The following is a 27877-nucleotide window of genomic DNA, read 5'->3' on the forward strand; positions in this document are numbered from 1 at the left end:
TTGAGTCGTCCCTTGGCTCACATTACATGTTGATGCCTTGTGGATCCTAACCCAAGATCCATGTACAGTTGTACAGTTGAGTCAGTGTCATAAGCGTAGAAGGGTTCCCACTTTCTGGACCCACACTTCCTTTGTCTGAAGCTCTCCCTGGCCAGGGATAAGAGCTGTGAAGTCGTATCTTCACTCCCACTTCATCTGCCTTCACCCTGACTCTCAATGTCAGGGTTAAGAGCTAACATCACCCTGATACAGTTGACTTGCTTTGGCAGTCTAACCCTTGTTTGAGCCACCTCTGTTTGGATATAGTGTGTGCTATTTGTGATTGTTTGCTTTGATTGTTTTGCCTGTTTAGGATTAGCTTGCTGCCTGTGCAAGTTAGGATAGAAACCATAACATAGGGCAATGATGCATGATAACATCTAGGCTCGAGTACAGCTCCCTAGTAGTGTGTCTCCCTCTGTATCTGGTTAGAATTTCTTTCCCTGTTAAGGGGAACTACGTCGCCCTGATCCTCATACCAGATGAGGTACGTAGGCAGGAGACCGTGCGAGGTCTCTCCGGGCACCCTTTTTCTTTTTGTGTGTGTTTGCTTGACAGTTGCTAGGCTCGAGTGTCTGACTCCTTAGTAACTTGTTGTTGTTTGTTTCTTCTTGTGTGTCGGGATATGGATGTAAGACCAACGATTGGCTGTCCGTATCCTGAGTGTGTTTGTTTGGTTCGGAAGCTGATGTAAGTCCAGCGATTGGCGTTCGGGTTCCATGTTTGCCTTTTGTGCGTGTGTTTGTTTCTTCGTGCGTGAGCCGAACTACGGCAGCTCTGATTCTCGTTCCAGACGAGATACGTAGGCATAGGATGCGATATCCTAGCGAGCCCTCTCCTCTTTTCCCCCACCTGTGTTGTCCTTAGTGCGTGTGTGTGTGATGTTTGTTATAGCAACCTTAACTTATCTTTTGAGCGTGGATCCCGTCGAGTACGACGGATGCGTAGGGGTGCTAATACCTTCCCTACGCATAACCGACTCCCGATCCCATTCTCTTTGGTCGCGAGACCATGCTTTTCCCAGGTTTACTTCGAGCGTTTCCTTTCCCTCCTTTGGGATAAATAACGCACGGTGGCGGCTCTGTGTTGTTTTGTTTTAGTCCGCCGGTTGTTTTTCGCGGATGCGACATTATGTAACGTAAATTCATGTTTAGTGGTAAATTATTTTCCAACATCAATATGTACAACACCTAGTTGGGGGTCTTCCGAAACACTATCCTCTAATGCATTAACTTTGTTGACAACGTCATGGTGCATCATACCTACAACCTAGGAAAAATAAGACAATTCAGTTACCCATTCCAAGGATTTGGATTTCGCTCGGTGAATATGTCCGGATATTGCTATCCAGATGATATTCATGATGAAGAAAAAAGACAGATTTATTCGATGGCCATCAATGATAGACATATACATTACATGTAATTTCAGACGATTATAATTTTTTTTATAACGAAATACAGTAAAATTGTGTTTGTAAGCAAAAATATTGAATAGGAATGTCAGAATTTTTGCGAGGGTTTAAGAAAAAAAATTATATAATCATGAGTGAAAGGATTTAAGAAACAGTAATGTAGGAATCGTGTCTATCCAAATTCCACTCTGGATGTTCTGGTGCGTTAGGATATTGATATATGTGTAGTGCGTCTGCATAATAATATTTAGACATTTCTATTTATGTGTTGTGTGTTTTTGGGAGAACTTGGACTAATATTGTGGTGAGTCCGAATTTCAAAATACAGATGATGTGAGATGAAATTTTTTAAAATTCATAGAGTTTGAGAGAAATACTTCAGTAAGTCATCCCCAATAAATCATATTGATTAAGTTTTATTCATGGGAATTATGTTGACGGAGTTTATTTTAGGTCCATTATATAATGTTTTTTTGTGGGCTCTATAAAGGGGGCTAATGCATCTTTCTCATTTCATTCTATGGGTTACTCTTATATCCTTTATGATTTTCACAAACTTTATAAATTTTTAAAATTATTCATTTCGCTTCGCCTGGATAGTAAAATCCATATGCATTCTATATGTTTGTCCGGATAATATTATTCTAATAAATTCGGTTGAGAACCATAGTACCTGAAATTGCCATAATTTTTAAATTTTAGCTTATCTTTATAGTATTATTCAAGCAAATCCAATTTTGACAATTATGAATTTATCGTAATAGTATTATCCGAACAAATCTAATTTTGACAATTATGGTGACTAAAACCACCATAATTTTTAAATCTAGGTTTATTTGGATAGTATTAGCTTAGTCTCCATGTGTTCTTGTAATAAACTAGGTTCACATGATCAAGAGACATGGTGATCTCTGGTGTCATGACCTTTACTTTAAGTATGACACATAATAATTGTTTGGTTAATATAGTCTCTCAACCCTAACACTCTCCAAAATAGAAATATTTAGGGAATTTTTTATTCTATCCTCCGAAAAACATCCTCTAAAAAATCCAAAATACTCCTCAGATTCCAAATGTGCATATCCAGATGCACATTATCTTAAATCAAAACATTAATTAATCCCAAGATTTTAACGTGATACTATTAGAAATGAGGAAAGAGAAGGATTTTAACGCGATTTAAACTCTAATACCTTCCAAAGATACATCTCCAAAATATGTTTGAAGATGTATCTCCAAAATATTTTACCATTAAATCAGAATTAGGTGCATCCGAAAATGCATCTTCAAAATTTGTGCACACAAGGATAAATGGAAATCTATTTTCATGACAACTTGCTAGTATCTTTGGACATGGAAAAACAAATCAATTTTTGAAGCCAACTTTCATCACTCAATGACCTTACATATGGCAAAAGATACGGCATCTTGACCAATTCATACAAAGATATTTGATTATTAAACATTGTTACCATGAAAAATAGTTGGGGAAATTACCCCTATTGCTATATACTCCTAAACAAAAATTAGAGGCTGCCTACATTTCATTACAAATATAGTATAGTATTTACTTATACTACTCAATATTTCCGGGCAAAAACATAGGGAAAATTCACCTTGAAACCATATGAATAAGGGAATACATTGCTGGAAAATGCACAGGCCATTCAATAGTGTAAAGTAGAAATCTATCTATAGAGCTCCTTTGCAATGTTTACTTCTGTAAATTGCTTTGATATAAGCATTGCTGAAAAGTTAGTAATAGAACCCTTCCTTCAAAATCAGCTCCCGAATCCGAATGGTGATTTTGCTCTACTTCCGCCCTCACCGTACATTTCGTTCCACTTCCTCAACTCATTCATGCTTGTTGCGTCGTACGCAACAGATGGACCAACCTACGCATTTTAACGTGTCGGTCATTTCGCTTTAGGACAACTAAGAATATGAATATGTTACGCAGTTTTTATTTCAGATAGGATCATAAAACAAATAAATTTTTACATACCTTGGATTTTGCTTGCACGAAATCCTCCAAATTAAGAGGCCTTAATACTGAATTTGTAGTATCATTGTCTTTCTGTGTAAGCCAAAAGATAGCATCCATGTTAGGAATATGGTGACATGCATGAGATTACATGTACTATGTTCATTTTTATGGGCGTGATGTTTTTTTTTTATATATACAACGCCAATCAAGTCTTATTCCACTAAGTGGGATCGGCTACATGGATCAACTTTCGTCGCAATGTTGTATCCAGGACCACGTTTCTATCCATATCTATCCATATCGATAATTTTCTTGTATTTACTACACGTTTATCAATTAAGAAAGACAAATTTGATAATTCCCGTACCTTCCTTTCTTCTTCTAAGAGCTCTTGAACAGGTCTATATGCTGCGGCAACACAGAGGTTCTGCCAAATATAACCATGAAGCAGTATGAGATATATTACTTGAAGCGGATAACCAGAGAATATCATTAATTGCAGCAAAAGAAACATAAGAGAATAAAATTCGACCATGTGAGGAATCAGAGGGACGAGAGGTAAAATATGGGAGCATGCGAACACCCACACATACACAAATTCCCCACATGATCAAGAATAGTGGTGCCTTAAATAGTAGTTTCTACTCAGTTGCACTTGACAATCTACCTTCAAATCACTGCCAGAGTATCCTTCGGTCAAGTTAGCAAGTTCGTCGTACTGAAAATCGGAGTACAGATTTTCTTTTGCAAGAAATATTCTTAGAATCTTCTTTCGATTTTCAGCATCGGGTAAATCAACATAGATCCTACACAAAAATACAAGCACAGTTAGCAAAGAAGGTGGACTTCTTGTATTTACCTCATTTATCATGCTTCATTTTCTTATCTACTTATTAAGATTGTGTGGGTATAATTTTTTTGGGGGAAAAACCCTATAACTTCAACAGTTTGAGTCTTAAGACCCGACTTGATTGATTTGAGTTAAAAAAGCATTTCCCGCTTTGACCAATAAGTACAAAAGTGTCACATTGTTTTCACTACTTTCAAAAATGCAATAATTTAACAGAAGATGTGGTCATAACATAACCCTTCATCCAATATTTCTAAGCGAAATCTTATAGTTAACCTTCTTGGTAAACGACGGATAACAGCATCATCAAGGTCAAATGGCCGATTTGTTGCACCAAGAATGAGGATTCTTTGATTCTCTTTGGACCTCAATCCATCCCATGCTGCCATGAACTCATTCCTCATTCTTCTAGTAGCCTCATGCTCAAAAGCACCACCTCGAGCACCAAGCAAACTGTCAACCTACAATATGGATTCTAGTCAGAAATCAATTTTCTAATTCGTGAAAGTTAGATAAACTGTTGTGTGTAGCCTTCAATACAACTTATTCAACTTATCACTTCAAATTTTTACAAGCACCATTATATGTGCTGAGGAAAATAGACATTGTTAGTCTTTAAAGTTGCACTTTAAGTAATATTGAAATTCTTAAATTGCAATTTTTTCTGTTGCCTTACCAAATCGACAAAAAAGATTGGAAAGGCCGCAAAATTCAATGTACTATAAAAAGTACATTCTATATCCAGAAAACCATGCATGTTTATAAAAGCAAAACTAAAGATGAAAGAAATTATGCATTTAGACACTCGCCTCATCAACAAATATAATGACAGGTGCAAGCTTGCTGGCAAATGAGAAGAGTGCTTTGGTTAGTTTCTCAGCATCTCCAAACCACTGTATCAGCAAAGAAACAAATAAATAAAGATATCACATAAACTCATGCACCTTTATAAACTACAGGAACAAGTCATATAACAAAATAATGAGAAAAACTCAAAGGGGCATTTTCTTAAGCAAAAAAAGTTAAAGTGAAGCAAAAGATGGAGACATACATCCCCAACAAAATTGGTACACCCCTACACCCACATCCAAACTGCTAGACTCTAACAAAAAACTAGTTATTTTTAAGCCTATTTTCTTTTTACTCAAGTATAGTCAGTCACCTTTAAATTTTCTAAATGTGTTTTCTTAGTCATTTATGCTGAAAACATTCCATTCTCATAATCATTAATCTTTCTGTATTGACAAATCCACTTGGAAGTCTAAAATTTCCCCTATTGTCAATTTTTCGTTGGACCTGTACTTCATAGGACTAATACAAATAACACGCTAGATTATGAGAACTCACAAAGTCCTACTGCTGTAATCATGTAAATGTTAGGGTCTACTATCAAACAGAGTCGGCCAGTTTTTGCATAGTAAGGAAGCTAAGATCTTATGGGTGTGTCCTTACAGCTAAGCTGTTTCTCATTCTATGCTAAAAATATTTGGCCATAATTAATGCAAGTTCTTCAGTGTATTTGATTAGAAAGGAAAATGAAGCTTTCAACAGTTTCTCGTTTCTCTGTGATTGTTTTCGAACAGGTTTGTTTTTTTAGCTATACATGAATGCTTGGGCACATTGTTTGAAAGGAGATTGGACTCCTTTGCTGCAATTTTGAGTCAATTGGTTTTATGTTTTGTTTTTTCTTGAAAAATACCTCACTAGGTGGAGTTAGACATGTGGATCAATTGATGCCATTGGACTCTACCAAAAGCAAAAAAAAAAAAATTGTTAAATTCATTTCGAGCATGTATATCATAATCAAAATTACCTTTGAAGTAAGGGTCGAACCAGTTATGCTGATAAAATTTGCACCGGCTTCTGTTGCAAGTGCCTTGGCCAGAAGAGTTTTCCCAGTTCCAGGAGGACCAAAAAGCAATATTCCTTTGCAGGGCTGAAAATTTTTCTCAAATGTATTACGCACAACAAAATAAGAGAACAAAACTGATTTGGTTACACTCAGAATGCGTAAAAGAAACAAGGACAATTACCCGCAACAGGTTTCCACGAGTGAAAAGCTCGGGCCTTCTCATTGGAAGAATAACAAGTTCCTGAAGTGCCTTCTTAACATCTTCAAGAGCACCTATGTCATCAAACTTCACCCCAATTTCACCAGGAGGTACAACAGATGAAACAAAATTGCTCTCAAACTCATCCTTCGCAAGGCTCTGTTACAATATTTGTGTGATCAAAATCAACAACAGATTAAAAAAAGCACTTATTACATTCACTTATAATTTATAAGTTCAGCAAAATAAACCATCACATGCCTTGAGGTTCTGAGAAGGTTTTCGTGACATAGTTTCCATGCCTTTCATCCTTGAGATTGCAATTTCAAGACTTCACAAAAGAGAGAGAGAGAGAGAACAAACAAATGCGCTTAAATTCTGCTTGATTGCTTATCAAAAAAAAATTGCATGATACCATTTATACAATAGAATGATAGGATTTACACATATACCTTTCGCGAGGTATGCACAATCTTTCTCCTTTAACAGAAGGAAGCAGGCATGACGACAAGTAATGGTTTTTTGCCCAGCCTACCACTTTTTCAGCTTCTGAAAACAAAATTTAATAACACATAATGAAAGTAAGCACATGAAAGTTAATGATGGAAAACATTAACTATTGCCTATATAGGGAACTTGTCAAAGATTTGAAAGTATAAGTACTGAGCGAAAAAATAAAGCTTTTAGCTAAAAGTCACATATGTACTAAATGTTGCATTTCTCAAAAATACTTCCGAATTTTTTAATTCCTTAACAGTATCTCTTAGGGAACTTTCTTTACAGACAAATGTCAGTTGTTAGTATGTTATCTTAGTGTCCAGTATTTGAGCCCTGGCCCTCGTTCTCGAACTCCTTCAAGTGTTCCAGCTCAACCACTTTATATTAGAAGGTACACATACAATCAATGAGGAAGAAAATACTAGAGCATACAAGAACACAAGTGAAACAGTTTTGAAATTAACTATAATCTCTTACTTTGCTTTGTTAAAATGATGCCATCAGTATTCGTTTGCAAGAGGTCAACGCATGATAGCTGGTGTTCTTCAAGAACCTGCAACATGAAAATCCAGCTATAAATGCTTAATATTGAGGGTGTAAAAAGCATTCGTAGAAAACATACTCCGGTGACAGTGTACTATTGATATCTCTATGTAAATTATATTTGGCGTCCATGCAATAACAAAAACAGTGTGCTTTAGTTTCTCGCAAGTCACCAGAGATTAAATGTACATATTTTTATTTTATTTATTTGAATAAAAATGGGGAAAAAATAAACAAGAAACAAAATTGAAGAATGACAATTTTATTCAGACAAAATAGACATTTTAAACTACACATACATAAATCATCAAACATCATCAAAGTAACAATAAATGCTTCAGAAAACTGTGAATTACCTTTCGTAGTTCATTCAAATTACTACGCGAAATCACAATTTTCCTGTCTTCCTCGAGTTGTTTTTTGAATACTACCTGTAGATTCTCCTCCTGTGACATACAGAATATCATATGAACCCATGACATAAACAGAGCAAATAACAAATATATAGTCATTCTTATTCCGGAACGTGCAAAAGCTTAATAACTCTCAATCTACAACACTAAAGGAAATACAAATCCAATAGACAGCTCAACTAATATATGACTTCTGTTTTAATTTCTTGAAGAATTGCAAGTGCCAATTTAATTTGTGAAAATGTTTCTATTGTTTGTACAGTATTGGTGGAGATGGTGTACTAAGATGTTTAAACTTTTAACGTTCAATATTCTGGTGTTTGCCATGTGTCAGAACCCTCGAATTATTAGTACCTCATAGTGGTATAGACAAAAATATTACATTTGGTGATTGATTGATTCATCATGATTACCTCATGTTGATGAAATACAAAACAATTACCTTAGGCGGATGTACACTCAAAACATTAGAGAAAAGCTTGTTAATGTCATCCTCTTCTGATGTCTTTCCCCCTTTAAATCCATCAGTCAGGTGCTTCAAAGAAAGAGGCTGTATAAAAATACGGAAATTAATTTGTTAATAGGATCCCAAAAACTCAATTGGTGATTTCCATAATTCTCTAGTTATGATTCTATTATTAACCACTGATTTCTTAGTCCATATTCAATTCAACAGTTGATAATGCTGGCAAACAACATGACAGAATACAATTGCACTTGGGCGGCATAAAATTGACATGAAGAATAGATAAGAAATTAGGATAACAAACAAACGTCAACTGCATGGGAACATGAAAGCAATATAAGACATGAAATATTTTAAAGGAATTTGTATATTTGTAGAGAGATAGAAAGCCTTACCAGCTTAGCAACACGTCCAATGTTTGGGAGTATCATCGTCTGTCAAACAGCGCATGTGATCGTGGAGGAAAGTTAATTAAAATTATATTATTTTATAAATGAAATTAATGCTTTAGAGTCAGATATTTAGGATATATTCATGGGGGAAAATTACAATTAAATCTTACAAATTTTTCTTTCTCCTTTGTTCCAGAATGAACTTTGTTTTGCCCGCAAATCAATACTACAGGGCCAGATAACTGGTCAAACATCTCTTCAACCTTTTGAAAAAACTCATTTCGGCTTGACTTAGGAAGTGATTTATGCAACCATTGTGAACTATCCGGAAAATAGACTATAAGAGGTTGTTTGGAATTCAAAACCTGCAAAAGCAATATTCATGTCCCCTATCATTAAAAAAAAAAAAATTTGATCCCCATATTATGAGATTTTAGAAAATAGAAAATTACCAGAGCACTATACCTCACATAAAGCCTCCACTGCTATGTAGCAATCTTGTGTTTGAGCATCAAGATCATTTTCAATGTCCTTAACTGTTAAAAAATTTAATTTAAAAATCTTAGATTGCATATAGTCAGGAGAACTAACATATTTCACATTCCTTAAGGGAGGACTGAAGTTTACATACTTATATCAGAATAGCTGCAGCTATCAAATAGAGAAGTGCTATATAGTACAACTCATTTTCCAATGAAACGTAGAGCAGTGTTGGATTAAAATATATGGGAGGGAAAGAAACAAAACGGTGCTATATATGTTTTCATCCAAAGGTTATAAACAGTTTGTTGATCTTCATACAAACAAGCATTTTCCTCATATAATATTCTAAAAACTTTCTCTGAGCCCTCTAATAGAAACCGCTACTTCAACCTCTGATAGATAAAAATGTTTCTTAACAATCACTTAAACGTAGAAAGTAAAAGGAAGCTGACTTTAAAGTTAAGAAATTGAAGTTCTTCAATATTTTGAAAAAGAAAAATGTACCATTTATCCAATAAACTGATGCTTTTGGACGATCATTGTTAGGGTTCTCGGCCTCATTCTCGTTGGCCTTCTCTACATTATCATCCAAGATAACCGCAGCTTGATCTCCATTAACATCGTATACCTCTCCTCTTTGACCATTATTTAAAGTTGAAACCCTGCAATATATGCACAGTTGGTTAATGGCCAAAAACAGCAATAGCTGCGAGCTGTAAGACTTTCTGAAACCTGTAATTCTCATTTGCAATATATGTTGTGGATATCCATAAAAAATAATTTTGGGTGATATTAAAAGAAATCCACACCATGATTTTAATTGTGGCATAAGATAGAAGAAAAATGAATCTTAAATATCCTACTAGCAATTAGTGTTACACCTTAGTATCAGATATAAAACCAATGACCAGAAATCGAAAACACAAATACATGGGGAAAAAACATACAAGATGACCAAAGAAGCAACATATAAAATCACAATTTATGAATATTACAAATTTGTAACATGCAAATAGAAGGCAATGCACATTATATTTAAGGCAAGATGTTTCATCCTCTAGAACTTATAACAAAGAATAACAAGAGTGTAGGTTTACAAAAATGCACGGTTAGATATACATGTCAAAGGGCAAGCCATTGAGTATGCCTTCTGCCCTGATAAAATATACAACATGAATAATCAAACTATCCCACGGATGCTAATAGAAATTGTAAAAATTATAAATACAAACTAATTCATAATCTATTCTTCCATTATTGTTCAAACTCTTTGTCCCATCACTTCACTATGGAACTCATAGAACTTCGTCAAAACAATTAAATAAGGAAATAAGATGATATATGCCTCCCAATTCAATGGAAAATCAAGTAGACAACCCGACAAAATAACTATTAGGAAAGTATCAGATCACAAAGCAAAAAATAGCAGAAACCTTTCACACACCCAAAATAGAAACAGAAACCTAAAGCAGATTGTCTTTGTCCACACAGATGTTATTATTGCATTCGCATGACTATAGATAATAGCGAAAAAGGAGAAACAGAGAGAGTTAATCAGGGCTCAACCTACGGCGGACAATAGACTGGCACAAAGACATATAACAGAGGAAATTAAATATGATAAGTGAAAAGTACGAGTAAATGCTCAAAACTGAAACCATGATCCCAATACAACCAATGACTAACTCGGATTTACAATATAAACAATGATTTCCGACATACACATACGGCTATAAAATTCCTTGTGTTGAATTGCTTTCTATTTTGGGCCGGCCTTTGATCCGCACAGAAAAGTTCAATATTAAAAATAAAATTTGTTTTAAGAAAATGCCAAGAGGCGAGAAAGACACTTAAGAGTTTGACTTCTGCAGAGGAAAAACTTAAATACCCACCTTTCAGGTAAAATAGTATAAGCATTAGTTGGACCTTCGGATGTCGGTATCTTCCCCAGTTTGATCCTGTGATAAAATTATATACGCCAATGTCAGGTGAGTGGCATCTCAATCAAGTCCTATGGGGATGATGCATTGGTTTTATAGGAAAGAGCCAGTGCCACTTTGCTAGAACCACAACTGCAGTGCTTAAAATATCAGACCCTGCTCATTATTGCCTTATAGTGCCTTTTGTCCAAGTTTTATTAAATTTCATGTTTCACTCAAAACAAAAGAAAGGTTCAAAACATTTTTTTGGACAGAATGGGCTTCATAGCTACGTAAGAATTATTAGTACTACGCTCAAAGACATTCACCAAAACTACTACTGTGCATTAGTTGAGAATTGCATGACTTGTACTCACTACCTGAGTACTTGCATCAAACACACTTAAGTTGATAATCCGAGAACTTACTGTAACCAAGTAAAAGCAAAACATTATTTAAAGCAAACCATGTACTACTATATAAAAACATTCACCAATTATTGGTATATAATTCAACCACAAGATTCTCAAAAAAAAATAGAAACAATAGTTCCACCACAAGATAAAAGAATAAGGGAAAAACATCCAATGGAAAGTAACCATATACACACTTTGATAATGCAAGGAATTAGTTGACTTTAAAATTCAAATTATAATATGAAGATTCGCTCTTTAAAGGACGGTGTAACATCACGAGCTAGTAACATAGAAACAGAAGAAATGTGTTTCTAACATCTTGAAATAATCAGTATCAGTATATGGAAACAATTGGGTGCAAGAACTCTTACCGTTAAAGAAGTTCCGTTTCACAACTGAAACCGAAGAATAACTTAGGTCTAGGATTCATACAAGTCAAATCTACCACCATCCAACAACATCGCTCTAAGCAATTGGACTGGGACCAAACTCGACCCCACAAAACCAATGTGAGACTTTCAACATGTCCCTTCACACCCAATATTAGACATTTGAAAAGTGGATTGTGGGCTAATGTGATTGGAAAATGTTAAGAGTCCCACATCGGATAAAATATGGCTTGAACATATGTTTATAAGTGGGGAGCAATCCTCTCCTTACAAGCCGGTTTTGTAAGGTTGACTTAGGCCCGACCTAAATTCTAAGATGGTAACAAAGTCTGCCTATGTCCAAGATTCATTAGACCACCGCTATCAAGTTTCTGCTATCCACACACCAAATTCAATAGTGTTGAGCATGAGGGGATGTGTTAAAAGTCCTACATCATATGAGATATGGTCTAATATATGGTTATATATAAGAGGGGAAGGGTTGAGTTAGGCTCAACATAAATTCTAAGGCAAACAAGTGAGGGTGGAATAATAGAGTTATTGTCCCAACAAAAGATCTAGGATAGACTTTAATACCATTTCAGAATTTAAACTTCGTGCCTAACTCAACACTGCAAAACCAATTTGGTAGGTGAGGTTCGCCTAAGCTTTATTTCTTAATTCTGAGTGGGACTTTCAACAAACACCACCAAGTCCTCAATAACTACCAAAATTATCATTACTACAACAATGTATGTTGTTGCTCGCTGCCATAGCAACAAGCATGAAAAAAAAATGCACAATATGATAATCACTCGCACATCATGACCATGCCCACAGCAACTGTCACTACTTGTGCAAAACCAAATGTTTTGTAAATGAATAGAAGATCCTTTATTGTGTTCTATCCTTGATACAACATAAATTAAGGAATAAAGAAATTTGTCGATTGAAAGTAAGGCCAATAACACTTCCATAATTTTTTAGTCACACAAAATTTAATCCCAATAAGCCATTGAGAATCCATGAAAGTATGGCCAATGACACTTCCAATATGTCGTTTATGTGGTTTTCTAGTGTGCAATATTTGCATGTCATTCCATATTTAATGAAACTGATTTGTGCTTGTGCATATATCATTTCTTTAGATGCCCTGGCTCTGTTTCGAAGAAATTTCATATTCTAGTATCCAAATAGACAAAAAGTGTCACATTTGTTTTCTTTTGATTTTTCTACTTAGGTTTTTTAACTCTAATAGGTTTTTTAACTTTATTTGAATAGAAAAAAGAAGCAATGATTCCATTCATTTACTACTGCTTATGTTGTTCTTCTCACAGTCATCAAATTGTCGAACCGTTTGCTCAATATAATGTCTGCCGTAATTATTTGTCAAAATCAGACATATTGACGTGTGACAGCATAAGTATAATCACGAAGCAAGTTCATCTACACTTGAATAAAAAAAGCATGACATGTTTTCTTCAATAAATCAAAAGAATGTCTCAACACTTAAAAAATGAAATTTGTAGGAGACAATGGACCACAAAGCAAGTATCTCCTATCTTACAGGTATAAGAAAGAAGGAAGAATTGTTTTATTACCTATCATCATTTGTAAATTTAATAGAAGGGCCGATGTACTTCACGCGGTCACCTAAAAAATACAACAAATCAATAATAGGCAATTATGTGAATGTCCATACAAATGGGAAAACGAATGTAAATAGGTTGCAGGTAGAAAGAGTAGAAAATCACATCCAAGCTCATGTGTATGATCAAAGCTCAACCTAGGTGAACATGTTACCTTTTCTTAGCTGAGATCCAGATTTATCAGTTGACTTGGCATCATCAGAATTCGATGACTCAGGACTCTCATCTCCAGTCACAATCTGCCAAATGCAAAAAGATTATGGGGTGCGGGGTGAGATCTCAAACTATCTGTCATATAGTCCCTTGGGAAAAAAATTATGCTTTATAACTTGTCTACAAAACTGAAACTGTTGAGTAGATGGAATAAAACTAATCTTTGGGTGAATTTTAATACAACTAGCAAAGAAATATGTATCAACACTAGCATCAGAATACCACTTTTTTAACATCCATATCTCAAGTATAGTTCTATGCAGAAAAAGCTTCTAAGGCAACCGGATACTTCATTTCAATACAGCTAAAAAAATCCAAAAAAAAAAAACCATTACTTGGAAACGGATAACTGTATAACGTATATACCTTCTCAAATTCATCAACATTGTAAGGGATAAGCTTCTGAACAGCGGCTTTAACTTTCTTAAGGGCTGCTTCAGCAGATGCTAGTGCATCTTCATTATCGCTTGCATCTGACTTCGCTTCAGCACTGCTAGTCCACTCTTCTTCATTACTAGCATCATTATCATCCTCATTCTCGCATTCTAGACCATCCTCGTCCCCAGATTCTGCATTATCATCATCAGACTCATAGTCTGACGATTGATCATCATCAATATCCTACATAAAAATTCAGATGATATAGTCTTTTTTGCTTTCTAGCACCAATTATAATAAGAAACCATTGAATGACTTCTAATTTCTTCCGCGACTTACATAAGGAGCAAGGATGCTGCTGTCAAGCACCAACAACGGTACTTGTAAATCTTGTGCAAGAGCTCTAACTAATCTTTCCCGATAGAGCTCAGTGCCTGATGATAAAAAACAGAATAAACAGCAAGAAATCAAGACAAAAATTAGAATAAACTAGTGAGTCATATCTGCTGCGCAATAGCATCCGGAATAAACAAGGACAAAGATTGTAGAATAAACTACAGACCTGGAATGCTTTGAAGCAATATTCTTCCACTTGAAGATGCAAGGCGGGTGCCAAAAGATGAAGCAAGCTTATTATGTCTCAAACGGGAAGCAGCACATTCCGTAAGAAGATTTTTCGTATGCTCACTACACAAATGGAAATATACGACACATGTTCACAATAAATTTCAGAAAAGAGAAACCAATAAAATTAAGAAAATAATTAAAATTAATGAATAGGAATGTTAAGTAATTACTTTATATGATAAGGAAATGTGTCCCACGAAATGTTTATATTCTCCCATGGAGTAATTCTTCTCAGAAACTCGTTTTTAAACTTATCCCTTCTCGTCAAAAATGGTGATTCTCTCCTTTTACTTTCTACAGCAAGCTTCTCATTATGAAGCCATTCCTCCTGATCCTGTTCTCCAAGCTGTGCATGAGTATTGCTGAATTTAACATCTCCACCAGACTTACCTAGCTGATTCTTCCCCTTATCCAAATCACCTCCATCGTTAACATGAACTTGTTTATTCTCACTTGCACTACTTCCATCACTTTCAGAACTAAAACCTTGTATCTGAGTACTCCTAAGACAAAAACTAGGCCTTTTGTTCAGACCGGTAAAACTATATCTAGATGAAACATGACTACATGAGTCTGAACCTAAGAAATCTCTTTTGACAATACCACCATGTGAAGAATATTCTCTCACGGTGGTCTTAGGTGATAACGACTGAAAGCAATGATGATCGGAGAATTTCGGCCCAAAGAAGTATTTTGATGGTTGCAACAACAAAGCCCATCTCCGATCTCGGCACTGTATTCTTCTCAAGTACATTGAAATTATTGCCTTTCTCCAACTTTTACTGTGCTGCACAAGAGTCACATCAATTAGATAACTAATGTGGTCATAAAACACAGAGTTTAATAATCAATTGGCATTCACTGTTATCTACTACTTTCATAAGAGTGACCAATAAATAACATGATTCAATACAGTCATATTCAATAGCAAAGGAAACTTGTGAAGAAATGCACATTCTACAAATGCAAACAACTATATAAATTTCCTATTAAAAAATCTGAATAGTTTTGCAATCTTAACACAAGATCCACTTGAAGCTCGAAGATAAAACAAGTCATAATATCTAAAAATGATAATGGGTAATGAGTAGAATAAAAAAATGAAAAAGATGGATAATAAATAGGATGAATCAATGAAAGGAAAGAATTGGGGAGGGAGAAGAAGAAAACCTGATTGGATAGGTTGATTGTGAAGAACGAGGTCAGAGTTAGGCCATAAGATGGAAGGAGAGAGAGCGAAAGAATGTGCGAAAGAAGCGTAAAGGCTTAGATAATGGAAAATCAGAACATAGGAGAAGGTGTTGGTGATTGTGTTGTGAACGAAATGAAATGAAACGATTGCAAACAAATTGTGTTGTTTGTGTGTGGAAGCGTAACTAGTTCCACTCGCCCCCTCGTACGTCGTAGGTTTGTTGTTTTTTTGAGATCTTGTTGGCCCAACCTTATATTAGGCCCGTCTTAGCTTAGCCCAAGCTTATATTAGGCCCATCTTAGCTTAGCCCATTTATTCATGGATTCGTCTTTGCCAACCTCAGATGTACCCGATACCTCACGTAATTTCATAAAACAAATTCGCGTACAGCATTTTTGGTAGTCAATTCAAAAAATCTGGTACCATCAAAATTTCTGGTAATATATTTAGAATTTACGGTATAGCTGAATTTTTAAAATTTCTGAGAATTTGCAATTTTATCGGAAATGTTAAAAGATATCGTGTTATATCAAAAACTTTTAACAAAAGTGAAATTTTCGATAATGTAAATTTATGAAATTTTCGATAATGTAAATTTATGAAATTTTCAAACAGTTTTGGATGGTTGTGATTGCACCGACTGTTTTGTGTGATTTAGAATGAATTCAAAGTTGTATAAATAGGGATCACTTGTTGTTTGAATAAAACATCTCAAAATATCTCTCTTTAATTTTTTTATTAAGACAAAAGTGTCGAACCGAAGCTAAAATAATAAACCTCGTGAACTTAGAAATCACATCTTTAAAAGTAAGAAGTAGTGATGATTTTCAGGTTAGGGAGAACGATAAGGTGAGAAACTAGTAAATGAATGAACATTGAAGTATGAATGAACGTAGGGAACATACTCCCTCTAAGTTGGACATTAGACAGGTCTCCCAAGCTTTTTCTTATTCTAAATTACAAATGGATGGTGCATAAACTGTGAGGATCCTATGGGATGAAAAGAAGGCTTAAATTTACATGTGTTATAGAATTTCACATTATTGTGATCTTACTAATAATGAGATTATTAATAATGAGATTATGTGGTGGTTAAAGGAATTAATATGTGCTTCTTATCATGGTCGTAACTTTTAATTTGTTGACATACATGCAGACATTGTGAAATAGGGACAATAAAGTCTTGAGTTTTATGATGATAATGACAAATATCCTTTGGTGGATTAAGAAATATTGGGGACAGAATTCAACCTTATTGATGAATGCATAATGGATAAAATTCGTTGGAATGTTGGTTTGTCCTAAGATTGGGCAATGTTTCATCTCTGTATTAACAAAAGATTATGCACTTGATATGAAATGTGTGAGTTGCCATTACATGACTGCTTATTTTCAAGGATGGAGTCCAGACTCCCCTTCAACAATTTTGAAGTTATGAACCACGTTGAGATTTCCTCCCTCACAAATACATCCTAAAAAGTTTTTCAACATAACAATGTATCCATGTTAACATTTTGTTGGAATAATATGTTAATATTTCAATATAGGAAGATGAATTTAAAAAAAGTTACTTAAGTCGAGTTTCACATTCTATTAGTTGAAAAAACTCCTTAGTCTTATATTGCTTAGGTGAGATATTTTAGTTAACTCACTTCATTATATAAGAAAATTCTTTGTTTCATTCCAAAACACACCAAAAATTTATTTTGAGTTTTTCATTCATCACTCTCATAATTTTGCATCTTTCAAATTGTCGAGGCGCCAACTTCTTCTCCTTTTTTTCTACTCTCAAAACACATCAAAAACTTTCTTGAATCCTCTTTAGAGAATTATGTTAATTTTTCCTCGTTTGAGTTGAGAAATTATCAAGTATAATTTTTGGATTCTCTTTTGAGAATTATTCGAATTTATCTTTGTTTTAACAATTATTTTGAGTGGTCAAATGATGATTATTGAATTCTTTTTGGATAATTATTGAAATTTCTTTTGATTTGACAAATTATTACGACTGGTCATTATACCAGATACTACAATTGATATTTATACCATATTTGAATGGTCTTTATATTGTTAGAGGGCGTATTTATAGACCAATTATCTATCGTGTAAGTAGTAATCGTACAGTACAAAACTAGGTTGTTTTATCCTTGAGGCGGCATGGTTGAGTGACTGCTTTGCATAATTTTGGGATGTGTCACGAAACGTCTTAGTGTCAATTTTTAAAAATCATAAAACAACAATATTAAGATGTTTCAAACTGTCGTGGCTACTAAATAAATTATTGGTACTTTTGGGATCGTTGTCTCTGACGAAGCGTTCAAGTTTGAGGGAAGTCACTTTAAACATTGGCAATAAAATTTGCAGATTAATATGAAAAAATATTGTCAATGTTCTGACTGATTACATTCATATTACTCCTTATGGATCGACCGAGTAAATTAATGATAAGAAATCTTTGGATTTAGATGGAATGTTTAATAGTGTTGAATTTGAATTCGCTACACAAATTAAAGCGAATGATTTCCAGCTCAGGACAAAAATCTCCTTATGGAAAGAGAATGATGATCTCTATAAAATCATAATTTTAATGGACTCACAGATGCTCTGTATAATTATTACACTAACTAACATACTGTAAACTAGATTTGATAGGCTCTGAAAAAGAAGTATGACATCGAAGAAGCTGGAGCAAAGAAGTATAGTATCAAATTGTAAAGATGAAAGGTCCGTGGAGACTCCATGTTATGAACTTCAAAAGATTTCTCATGAGATCATCATTAAAGGTATGTGCTTAGATGAACAATTTTAAATTTCTTTTATTATTGAAAAACTGCTTCCTAGTTTGAAAGTTTTAAAAATTTTGTTTCACCACAAAATAAAAGAATTTTTAATTTAGAAAGAGTGTTATAGATATGATCAAAGGTAAAAGGTATTAGTTGTTTCAAACAACAACAAAAAATTCATGTACTTCTGAAGTCATTTGGCAAAATAAATTAATGAATCATAATCATTATATTGTGAATCGAATTAAGAATGAAAATCCTTCAAGAGTCCCAATTACTCCAATTGATAGCCAACAACCACCATCACAAAGAAATGACATTGGTGTTTTCTCTTGCTTCAATTATAGAAAACTAGGTCATATGATTAAGAAATGTAAGATCGAGTTTAAACTTTGGGTGTTCCTAATGCATGGGTTAGCTTTATTGATTAGAAAGTTATTGCTTTGATCACTAAAAGCAACATGATTGGAGAATCTGATTGTTGGTGGATACACATTTGCTCTTCTCGTCATGTATGTTATGATCATGAAATATTCAAAACATACATGAATAAGAAAGTGTTGTTGGGAGTTTCTCAGGCCATTAATATTGTCGATATTGTAGAAGTTAAGCATAATCCATCTCTAAAAAGACTCTTGAGATTATAAAGGATCTTCTTAATGTTTTTCTTCTAAATAAGACAAGATTTAGTTAATCTATTTTAATTAATTTGTACACAATTATGTGAATGAAATTGAAAATGAATTTAGTACGAAAATTAAAAGATTTCATAATGATAAGGGAATTGAATATGATTATAGTTATTTAATGAATTTTATAAATAACATGGAATTGTATATGAAACATTTGCACCATACTCTCATGAAATGAATGGTATAGCAGAAAGAAATAACATAACTCTTACTGAACTTTTTGTTGCAATTATATTGAATTTTAAAGTTGCTCCTCACTGGTGCAGATAAATTTTGTTGACTATTTTTTATGTCCTTAATAGAGTTCCCAAGTTAAAAATTAAGATCTCTCATTATGAGATATTAAATAAAAGACAATCAACATTGTCTTATTTAGGGACTTGAGGGTGTCTGACTTATGTCACAATTATGGATCTGAAGCGAATCAAAATGGTTAGTAGAACATATGAATGTGTATTCATTGGGTGTGCAGCAAACAGTAGGGCATATATGTTTTATGACCTAAATGTTATAGTGATCATAGAATCAAATGACGTTAAATTCTTTGAAGATAAATTTCCTTTCAAATCGAGAAATAGTAGGGGCACTGAATCGAGTTACATTCCTATGATAAGAAGCATAAAAAGCATCGACGAAGAAGAAATAGAACTTTGAAGAAGTAAAAGAGTAAGAGTTTCTGAAAACTATGTGCCCGATTATATGGGTTATAATGTAGAAGATGGTCCAATAGATCTTCAAGAAGTTTTATCATCTTTGGATGCAGTTGTGTGGCAAGAAGCTATTAATGATGAAATATATTATCTAAAACCTAACAAGACATGGCACATAGTAGATTTGCCTCATGGTTGCAAACCAAAGGTTGTAAATTGGTTTTTGATAAAGAAATTAAAATCTGATGGATTAATTGATAAGTACAAGGCTCGCCTTGTAGCCAAAGGTTTTAGGCAAAGAGAAAATATTAATTTCTTCGATACTTTTTCTTTAGTCACTGGAATTACATCCACTATGCTACTAATTTCAATTGATATTGTTTATAACTTAATAGTAAATTAATGGATGTTAAAACAAAAATTTTAAATGGTGACTTAGAAGAAGAAATATATATGGACCATCTGAAAGAGTTTGTGATTCATGGCAAGAAAACAAGGTATGTAAGATAAGACTTTGTATGGTCTAAAATAAGTTGCAAAGCAATTACATGAGAAGTTTGAAAACTTAAGGATATCGAATGAGTGTCAAGTGAATGAAAGTGACAAATGTGTTTATTATAAATATGAGAATCGCATTTGCACTATCATATGTCTCTATGTAAACGACTTACTCGTATTTGGATTAAACATTCATGTAGTTAATGATGTGAAATCATTGTTATGCAACAACTTTGATATGAAAGACCTCAGAGAAGCGAGTGTGATTCTTGGAATCAATATCACTCGATTCGGAAAAGGAATTTCTTTGGATCAATCTCATCATGTAAAGAAGATCTTAAATAAATATAACTATTTTAATTGTAAACTCATTTGCACACCATATAATCCAAGTGTAAAACTGTCTAGGAACACTTGCGGTAGTGTTAGACAAATACAATATGTGAGCATCATTGACAGCCATATGTATGTCATTGATTGTATTATACCCGATATTGCATACGTCGATGGACCTGTGTGAAAGTTTATTAGTAGATCTAGTAATAAACACTGGCAAGCTATTGAGTGAGTCATGTGGTACCTTAAAAGGACCGTGAATCTTGGTTTATATTATCAGATATTTCCTAATGTACTTGAAGGATACACTGATGATTCCAAAGCAACTAGTGGATATATATTCAGTATAGCTTGAGGAGTTGTATCTTGGAAATCAAAGAAACAGACTATCTTGATTCAGTCCACAATGAAGTATGAGATGATAACATTAGCAACTGTTAGTGAAGAAGCAAGTTGGTTAAGATGTTTGCTAGCTGAGATTCCTTTATAGAAAAAATCTATGTCAATTGTGTTGATCCACTGCGATAGTACCACAACTATTGCAAAAATTGAGAACCATTATTATAATGGTAAAAGACGTCAAATTAGAAGTAAGCCTGACATAGTTAGAGATAGTATCTCTAAAGGAGTTCTAAATGTGGTTCATATACACATTGATGAAAATTTATAAGATCTTTTTACGAAAGGATTAGTTAGAGAGAAAGTCCACAAAACATCAAAAAGATGAGATTAATGCCTATAGATAAATGAGTTGATCATAGTGGTAACCCAACCTAATAGATTGGAGATCTCATGAAATAGGTTCAATGGATAATAACAACTTGTGAGTAATATGAGGTGATCATGCTAGTATAAAAAAGAGAAGTATGAATCCTAAAGCGAAAAGAGATTGGGTAATAGAAACTCTTAATGAGATCTAAACTTTGTATGAGGGAATACCTAGTTACATGAGTACTCTTGTTAGACTCACCTATGTAATTGTGGAACTTATGTCAGTTCCTATTGAATTTCGAGGTATAAATCTTAGAACCTTCACTAAATTGGAATACATGTGTTGGATCATTAAAGCATGGACTATTAGAATACACTGTAAAAAAGGTTGCGTGCGGGTTTTATGTCGGAGATAGAGTTCAAGAAAATCGTGTCACTCTTGTTGAGTCATAATCCTACTTACTACGTAAAGATTCAAATCGTAGACACCTTTGTTTATGTACAATCTTAAAAATGGTAGACATTACTTCTGAAACACTTTTTTAAATTCAAGTGGGAGATTGTTGGAACATTATGTCATTATTCCAATATAAGAAGATGAATTTTAAAAAGTTTCTTAAGTTAAGTCTCACAAAACACTAGTCTCACATTACTTAGCTGAAATATCTTAGTTAATTCACCTTATTATATAAAGAAATCCTTTGTTTCATTCCATAATTATAATTTTTTCTTTCTCAGTCCCATAATTTTTTTTTACTTTTTTAAATATTTTTTTTAATTTTCTTCAAAAAATTATGTTAATTAAAATTGAGAAATTATCAAATCCAATCATTAAATTGTCTTTAAAAAATATTCAAATTTTTATTTTAAGTGATCAAATAATTATTATTATATTCTCTTTGGAGAATTATTGAAATTTCTCATGATTTGAGAAATTATTAGATAGTTATACCAAATACTATAATCATTTATACCATATTCAAATGATCTACTTTAAATAAATAAAAAATCTTTCTATCAAACTTTTATCTTTACATTAGACATCTTAGCTAAAATGCAAGGGGATTCTTTAATAGGACGGAATCCTTAAGAATCCTTTTAGTGGAATCCTTAAAAAGAATTCAGTACCAAAATACTTCAATAGGACGGAATCTTAACATGAGTTTAATTAAAATATAAATTTAATTAAAATATACCAACAATATAAAAAATAGTCAGTGATTATAGATTAAATATTGAAATAAATATGATTTTTTAATTAAAATATACTGACAATTATAAATTAAATATTAAAATAAATTTAACTTTTATTTTATAGACGGCCTTCACACTTTTAACTTTAAAGCAACCGGGAAGACATGTTTTAAACAGTATAATAATTCTTCTCAACAGTATAAAAATAAACGTAAGAATAGACCTTTAAATTTATATCAAAATAATTAACCAAACATTTGCAAGTTTCAATACCCGAAGGAATTCAACATCCATGTGACAAAAACTACCAATCACAAAAATTTCAGATACACAAGATCTTTCAGCAATTCATACTAATTAATAACGACCAAAACTGAGCAACAAAACTACTAGAAATAAATTTAAAAGCTTAAGTTATGATAAGTTTTTAAGTATCCTCCGGACGGAAGAGACAAGTTTCAGCAAACAAAAATAGCCAATCTCTAGTCGTCGGCAAAAGTGGTCTTTTTTCCTGAAAAAAGTAGAAATAATCATGAGAAAATGAAAATCGTGACAGAAGTAAACATAACACATATGGCCATAGTTCTGCAAGCAGACAAGCAGACCATGGATTTAACACTGAAGGCTAATGAAAAGACGATTCTAACAAAAAACGGTTTTCAAAAGAAAAATTAACTCTAGAAAATATGCAGGAATAATAAATAATGCTGAATGATTATTTACATGGAAATTAAAATATATTGTTGAAAATTACATGCAACAGCAAAAGAAACATCAAAAACATAATAAAGACAAGCAGATAGAAGAAAATTATACCTGTGCCTTCTGGAGCAAGGCTTGGTTTATTGAATCCAAAACGACCACCACCCCTTCTACCACCTCTACCACCATCCCTTCCACCACTTCTTCCTCCACCGCTCCTGTCACCAAATCGACCTCCACTATTCCTGTCACCAAATCGACCACCACGACCTCTAGAGCCACCACCCCTTGGAGTTCCTCTACCGCCAAAACCTGTACTTTCTCTAGGCTTAGCTTCATCAATTGACAAAGGATAACCATCAAGTTCACTTCCATGGAGCTCTATGGCTTTGTTAAAGCTGTCTGAATCTTTGAAGTCCATGTATGCAAACCTTTAGATATCATTGTATAAGTTAGATTCAAAAGCAACATTTAATAAACCAGGCTGTAGAATCGAGTTTTCAATTAAGATAAACAGAGACAATGACTGTCAAATTCTGAATTTAAAAACATACCCCTTTGAATAGCCAGTATCATAATCCTTGGGGATTGACACCCTTGAAGCCTGCCCGCAAGAAGCAAAATGTTGTTCCAACTTTGCTCTAATCTGTGTATATAAGAAAGACTTGAGATAAAACATTCAAAAAGCACATAATAATAATGAACTTAATAAAATAGGAGAACAACATTACCTCGTCCTCTCCAATAGATTTATCAAAACCCCTGACAAATACAGTTTGGGACTGGCCTCTACCACTGTTCTGGTTGCTGCAATTATTAATAAAATATAAGTTATACTGGAATTAGTACAAGCGACACAAATGAATAAAATAAAAACTTGTATATGAATAAGATACCCAGTACTATTTGGAGTGAAAGCTCCCCTTTCCCGAGCTAAATCAAGCCGAACACCTCTTTGCAACAATTCTTGCCCATTCAACTCAAGTGCCTATATTAATAAACACAACTTAATTATGAGTAACAAGTCAATCTAGAGGTATATGACAGGGATACAGTTCCCATTAATTACACAAATTAGACAAAATGAGATACATGACAGGGATGACATCAATAACAGTTCTCATTAATAACACAAATTAGACAATGTTAAAAGCATACACTTTGTGCTTATGAGTAACAAGTCAATCTAGAGGTATATGACAGGGACACAGTTCCCATTAATTACACAAATTAGACAAAATGAGATACATGACAGGGATGACATCAATAACAGTTCTCATTAATAACACAAATTAGACAATGTTAAAAGCATACACTTTGTGCTGCCTCTGCAGTCGCAAACTCAACATGTCCAAAGCCTTTAAACCTCCCATCCTCATCTGAGGCAAGACGGACATCAACAACCTCTCCGCATTCTTGAAAGAAACTTTCACTGAATAAATCAAAATTAGCTAGTTCTTATAGAGAAAGATAAACAAACAATGCATGATTGAGAAAAAAATAAGTACATGTCAGATCGCTGGACACTGAATGACAGGTTCCCAACAAATAAAGTCTTTGAACCTCCATTCTCACTTGGTGTAGCTGGGGTAGCAGGCTGCAAAATTTGAAAACCAATTCATACACATTCATAATATAACTAATTAAAGTTCAAGGAAAGAAAGCAGATATCAATTAATTACAGCTTTCTTTGAAGATTTGTCAGCATCAATCATCTCCACATCCTTAGTCTGTTTCACCACGTGTAAATAATCATTAGAAAAACCAAGAACAATCCAGAAATTAAAACCAAGAGATCAAACAATATGCAAACCTTTTTTTGAGGAGTTTTGGATGGTTCATCCTCACTCTCACTCTCCTCATCACTATCACTTTCCTCATCACTGTCACTGCTATCCTTGTCAACATTCATCTTATCCTGCAGATTGCACACAGCAGAGTCTAATAAATAACATGATTTAAAAATACAAATTATCACCAAATAACATAGGTATGCTACAATATGGCATAGGTCATAACCAAAAAATTCCTAACAATCACTAACCTCTTTCTTAGAGACAGTCACTGGCTTCTTGTTTCCATTAGAAGCCTTGGAAGTTTTCTACAGTATTAAGAAAACAACATAATTATTAAACTACCATCCATATAAATGAGATAAAGACACATGAGTACTACAAGATTATAAAACAACTTTATTAGGAAAAATGGAAACCAGGTATAAATTATACATTATCTTCATCAGAGCTGCTATCCTCTTCATCACTGCTATCTTCATCATCATCCTCTGTCTTTTTGGCAACAGCAGCAGACTTTGACACCGCAGTTACAGTAGGCTTGGTATCCTGTAAAGGGGACGAAATTAGATATTTCAAAAATATCATCATTCAAGCTAACAGAAGTTTGTACGAGACGTTTCAACTGAAAGGATTGAAATGTCAATTCTTTTTTTCCTTTGGTAGAAGAGTATCATGGAAACAAATCAGAGTAATAGTAATGACTTTAATTGAGTGTATCACCAAGAAAATACCTCCTCATCATCAGAATCCTCTGAGCTATCAGAGTCGGAGCTTTCAGCTTTCTTCTTTGCAGCAGCAGGCTTCACAGCAGCAGGAACAACCTTAGCTTTTGGTGCCTGAATAGAATAACAGGTTACAGTAAGAAGAGCATAGCAGGCAATCCAATAAACATAAAATACTAATTAGGAAACACCAATTATTTCATGGTTGCCATGAGAGATACTACTCACTTCTTCATCAGAGGAAGAATCTTCATCAGACTCTTCATCAGAAGAACTAGCAGCTTTCTTTGCTGGGGCACTCCCATTTTTAGCAGGAACAGCTTTTGGAGCAGGTTTCTGATTAATGGCAAATGTCAATTAATTGATAAAAACACATGATATATCATACAATAAATTCCAAAGTGCCTTCATACCTCATCTTCAGATGAATCTTCATCAGATTCATCATCTGATTCATCAGAACTTTCCTCCTTCTTAGGTGCCTGCTTAGGCTTGGCAGCAACCGCAACCTTCGCTGGCTTCTTAGCACTCACATCATCCTCGTCCGAAGACTCGTCCTCATCAGACTCAGAATCTGAAGAACTAGAATCGGGCTTGGCTTTCTTAGCATTCCCGTTCTTAGCTGGTGTCTTTTTGACAGGAGCAGCAGGTTTGACAACGGGTTTCTGAGACATCAAAAAAATAGCACACCTTAAGTAAACAGCATAACAATAACCAAAAAATTACACGATGAGAGAAATATATACCTCATCCTCAGATTCAGAGGAATCTTCCTCTGAACTACTTTCATCCTTAACTTTCTGAACCACAGCTTCCTTCTTCTGCTTAGCAATAACCTCCTCTACCTTTTGTTTCTTAGCACTCACTTTCTTGATTTCCTCCTCAGCCTGCCTCTTGCCTACATCAAAATCAAAACAATCCAATACAAAATCAAGATCAGAACACCAAATCAATTTAAAATTTTCAAATTTCATAAAATCAGTTATGAACAACAAAGAACAGTAAAGCGGTTGCAGGGTTATACAAGCGATTGTTACCTTTCTTTCCAGACTTGACTGGCGAAACGACAACGGGAGCAGCATCAACCTTGGTGGCGGATTTCTTGCTTGACTTGCCCATCTGAGAGAGTAAAGGGAAGAAGCTGCGGAAGCTATTCAAAACCCTACGGGTGAGAGAATTAGGGTTTTGGAGATAGCTGAGAGTGAGGAAGATTTATGAGAGTGAACGGCTGAGCTAGCTTTTATATACGAATGAAAGGGGTTTCACTCAAGTTTTATGGGTTAGGGTTTTGGGCTTTTGGTACACGTGCCCGATGAAGCTGTGCGTTTTGATATTAGGTTTGGCCAAAGATATTTTTCTCTCTCATCTTATCTAGTAATTTTGAGGATTTGTTTTCACAAACATTGGAAATATATTTGTTTAATTAAACAAAAAGATCCCTCAACTTTTTACAAGAAAAATCTCTAATTTTTGTAATGAAAAAATATCATTAATATTAATAATTAATTCAAAAAATATTAATAGTTTAATAGTATTTCAAGTTTTTGTAAAAAAAATTATTTCAAATTTTATTTTAGACGTGAAATCTCTTTGTAAATAACATGATAAATTAAATAATGTATGGGTCGTCATCTGCAAAGTCCATAAAGAAGATTTGATATTTGCATGAGGCATCAAATTATATGTGGGGTAGTTTTAATCACTCTTAATAAATAAAGACAGTATCACGTTGTTTCAAGTATTCAATTCATTCTTACTTTCATACCATTTTTCATTCAGTACCTATTTAGTGTCGATTTTGTAGATCCAATCCCTTTTCGTCATATCGAAAGCTTACTTCACCACACCAAGACTTCACTCACAACTTTACTACACATTTTTGGTTCCATGACAGA

At 33.9% G+C, this 27877-nt stretch overlaps 2 protein-coding genes across 4 annotated transcripts; both read right to left on the reverse strand.

Annotated features, from left to right (window-relative positions):
• Positions 1–2837: 2837 nt before the first annotated feature.
• Positions 2838–16100, reverse strand: LOC127100953 (uncharacterized). Of its 3 annotated transcripts, none has more exons than XM_051038269.1 (25): positions 15877–16100; positions 14877–15488; positions 14642–14766; positions 14419–14513; positions 14068–14322; positions 13643–13727; positions 13441–13492; positions 11029–11094; positions 9641–9798; positions 9119–9189; positions 8824–9018; positions 8657–8695; positions 8238–8345; positions 7739–7828; positions 7317–7392; positions 6794–6890; positions 6603–6672; positions 6324–6500; positions 6104–6226; positions 5100–5183; positions 4567–4751; positions 4108–4246; positions 3808–3867; positions 3459–3530; positions 2838–3348 (listed from the first exon to the last, which is right to left on the reverse strand). In XM_051038269.1, the coding sequence occupies exons 2-25, from the start codon at positions 15458–15460 to the stop codon at positions 3235–3237; spliced, it is 3120 nt and encodes a 1039-aa protein (XP_050894226.1). In that variant the 5' UTR covers positions 15461–15488; positions 15877–16100; the 3' UTR covers positions 2838–3234. The 3 variants fall into 3 exon arrangements, with proteins under 3 accessions (XP_050894226.1, XP_050894225.1, XP_050894227.1); XM_051038268.1 differs by having other exon boundaries at positions 14877–15493; positions 15877–16099; XM_051038270.1 differs by lacking the exon at positions 11029–11094 and having other exon boundaries at positions 14877–15493; positions 15877–16098.
• Positions 16101–22968: 6868 nt separating this feature from the next.
• On the reverse strand, positions 22969–27373 carry LOC127100954 (nucleolin 2). Its single transcript, XM_051038271.1, has 16 exons — positions 27020–27373; positions 26729–26880; positions 26396–26647; positions 26211–26318; positions 25992–26096; positions 25693–25806; positions 25509–25565; positions 25278–25382; positions 25147–25194; positions 24973–25061; positions 24779–24896; positions 24361–24452; positions 24196–24271; positions 24019–24110; positions 23579–23895; positions 22969–23273 (listed from the first exon to the last, which is right to left on the reverse strand). Exons 1-16 carry the CDS (start codon positions 27099–27101, stop codon positions 23245–23247), a joined length of 1836 nt encoding a protein of 611 aa, XP_050894228.1. The 5' UTR covers positions 27102–27373; the 3' UTR covers positions 22969–23244.
• Positions 27374–27877: the final 504 nt, after the last annotated feature.

The sequence above is a fragment of the Lathyrus oleraceus genome, chromosome 7, assembly GCF_024323335.1.
Source record: "Lathyrus oleraceus cultivar Zhongwan6 chromosome 7, CAAS_Psat_ZW6_1.0, whole genome shotgun sequence".
Classification (NCBI taxonomy): domain Eukaryota; kingdom Viridiplantae; phylum Streptophyta; class Magnoliopsida; order Fabales; family Fabaceae; genus Lathyrus; species Lathyrus oleraceus.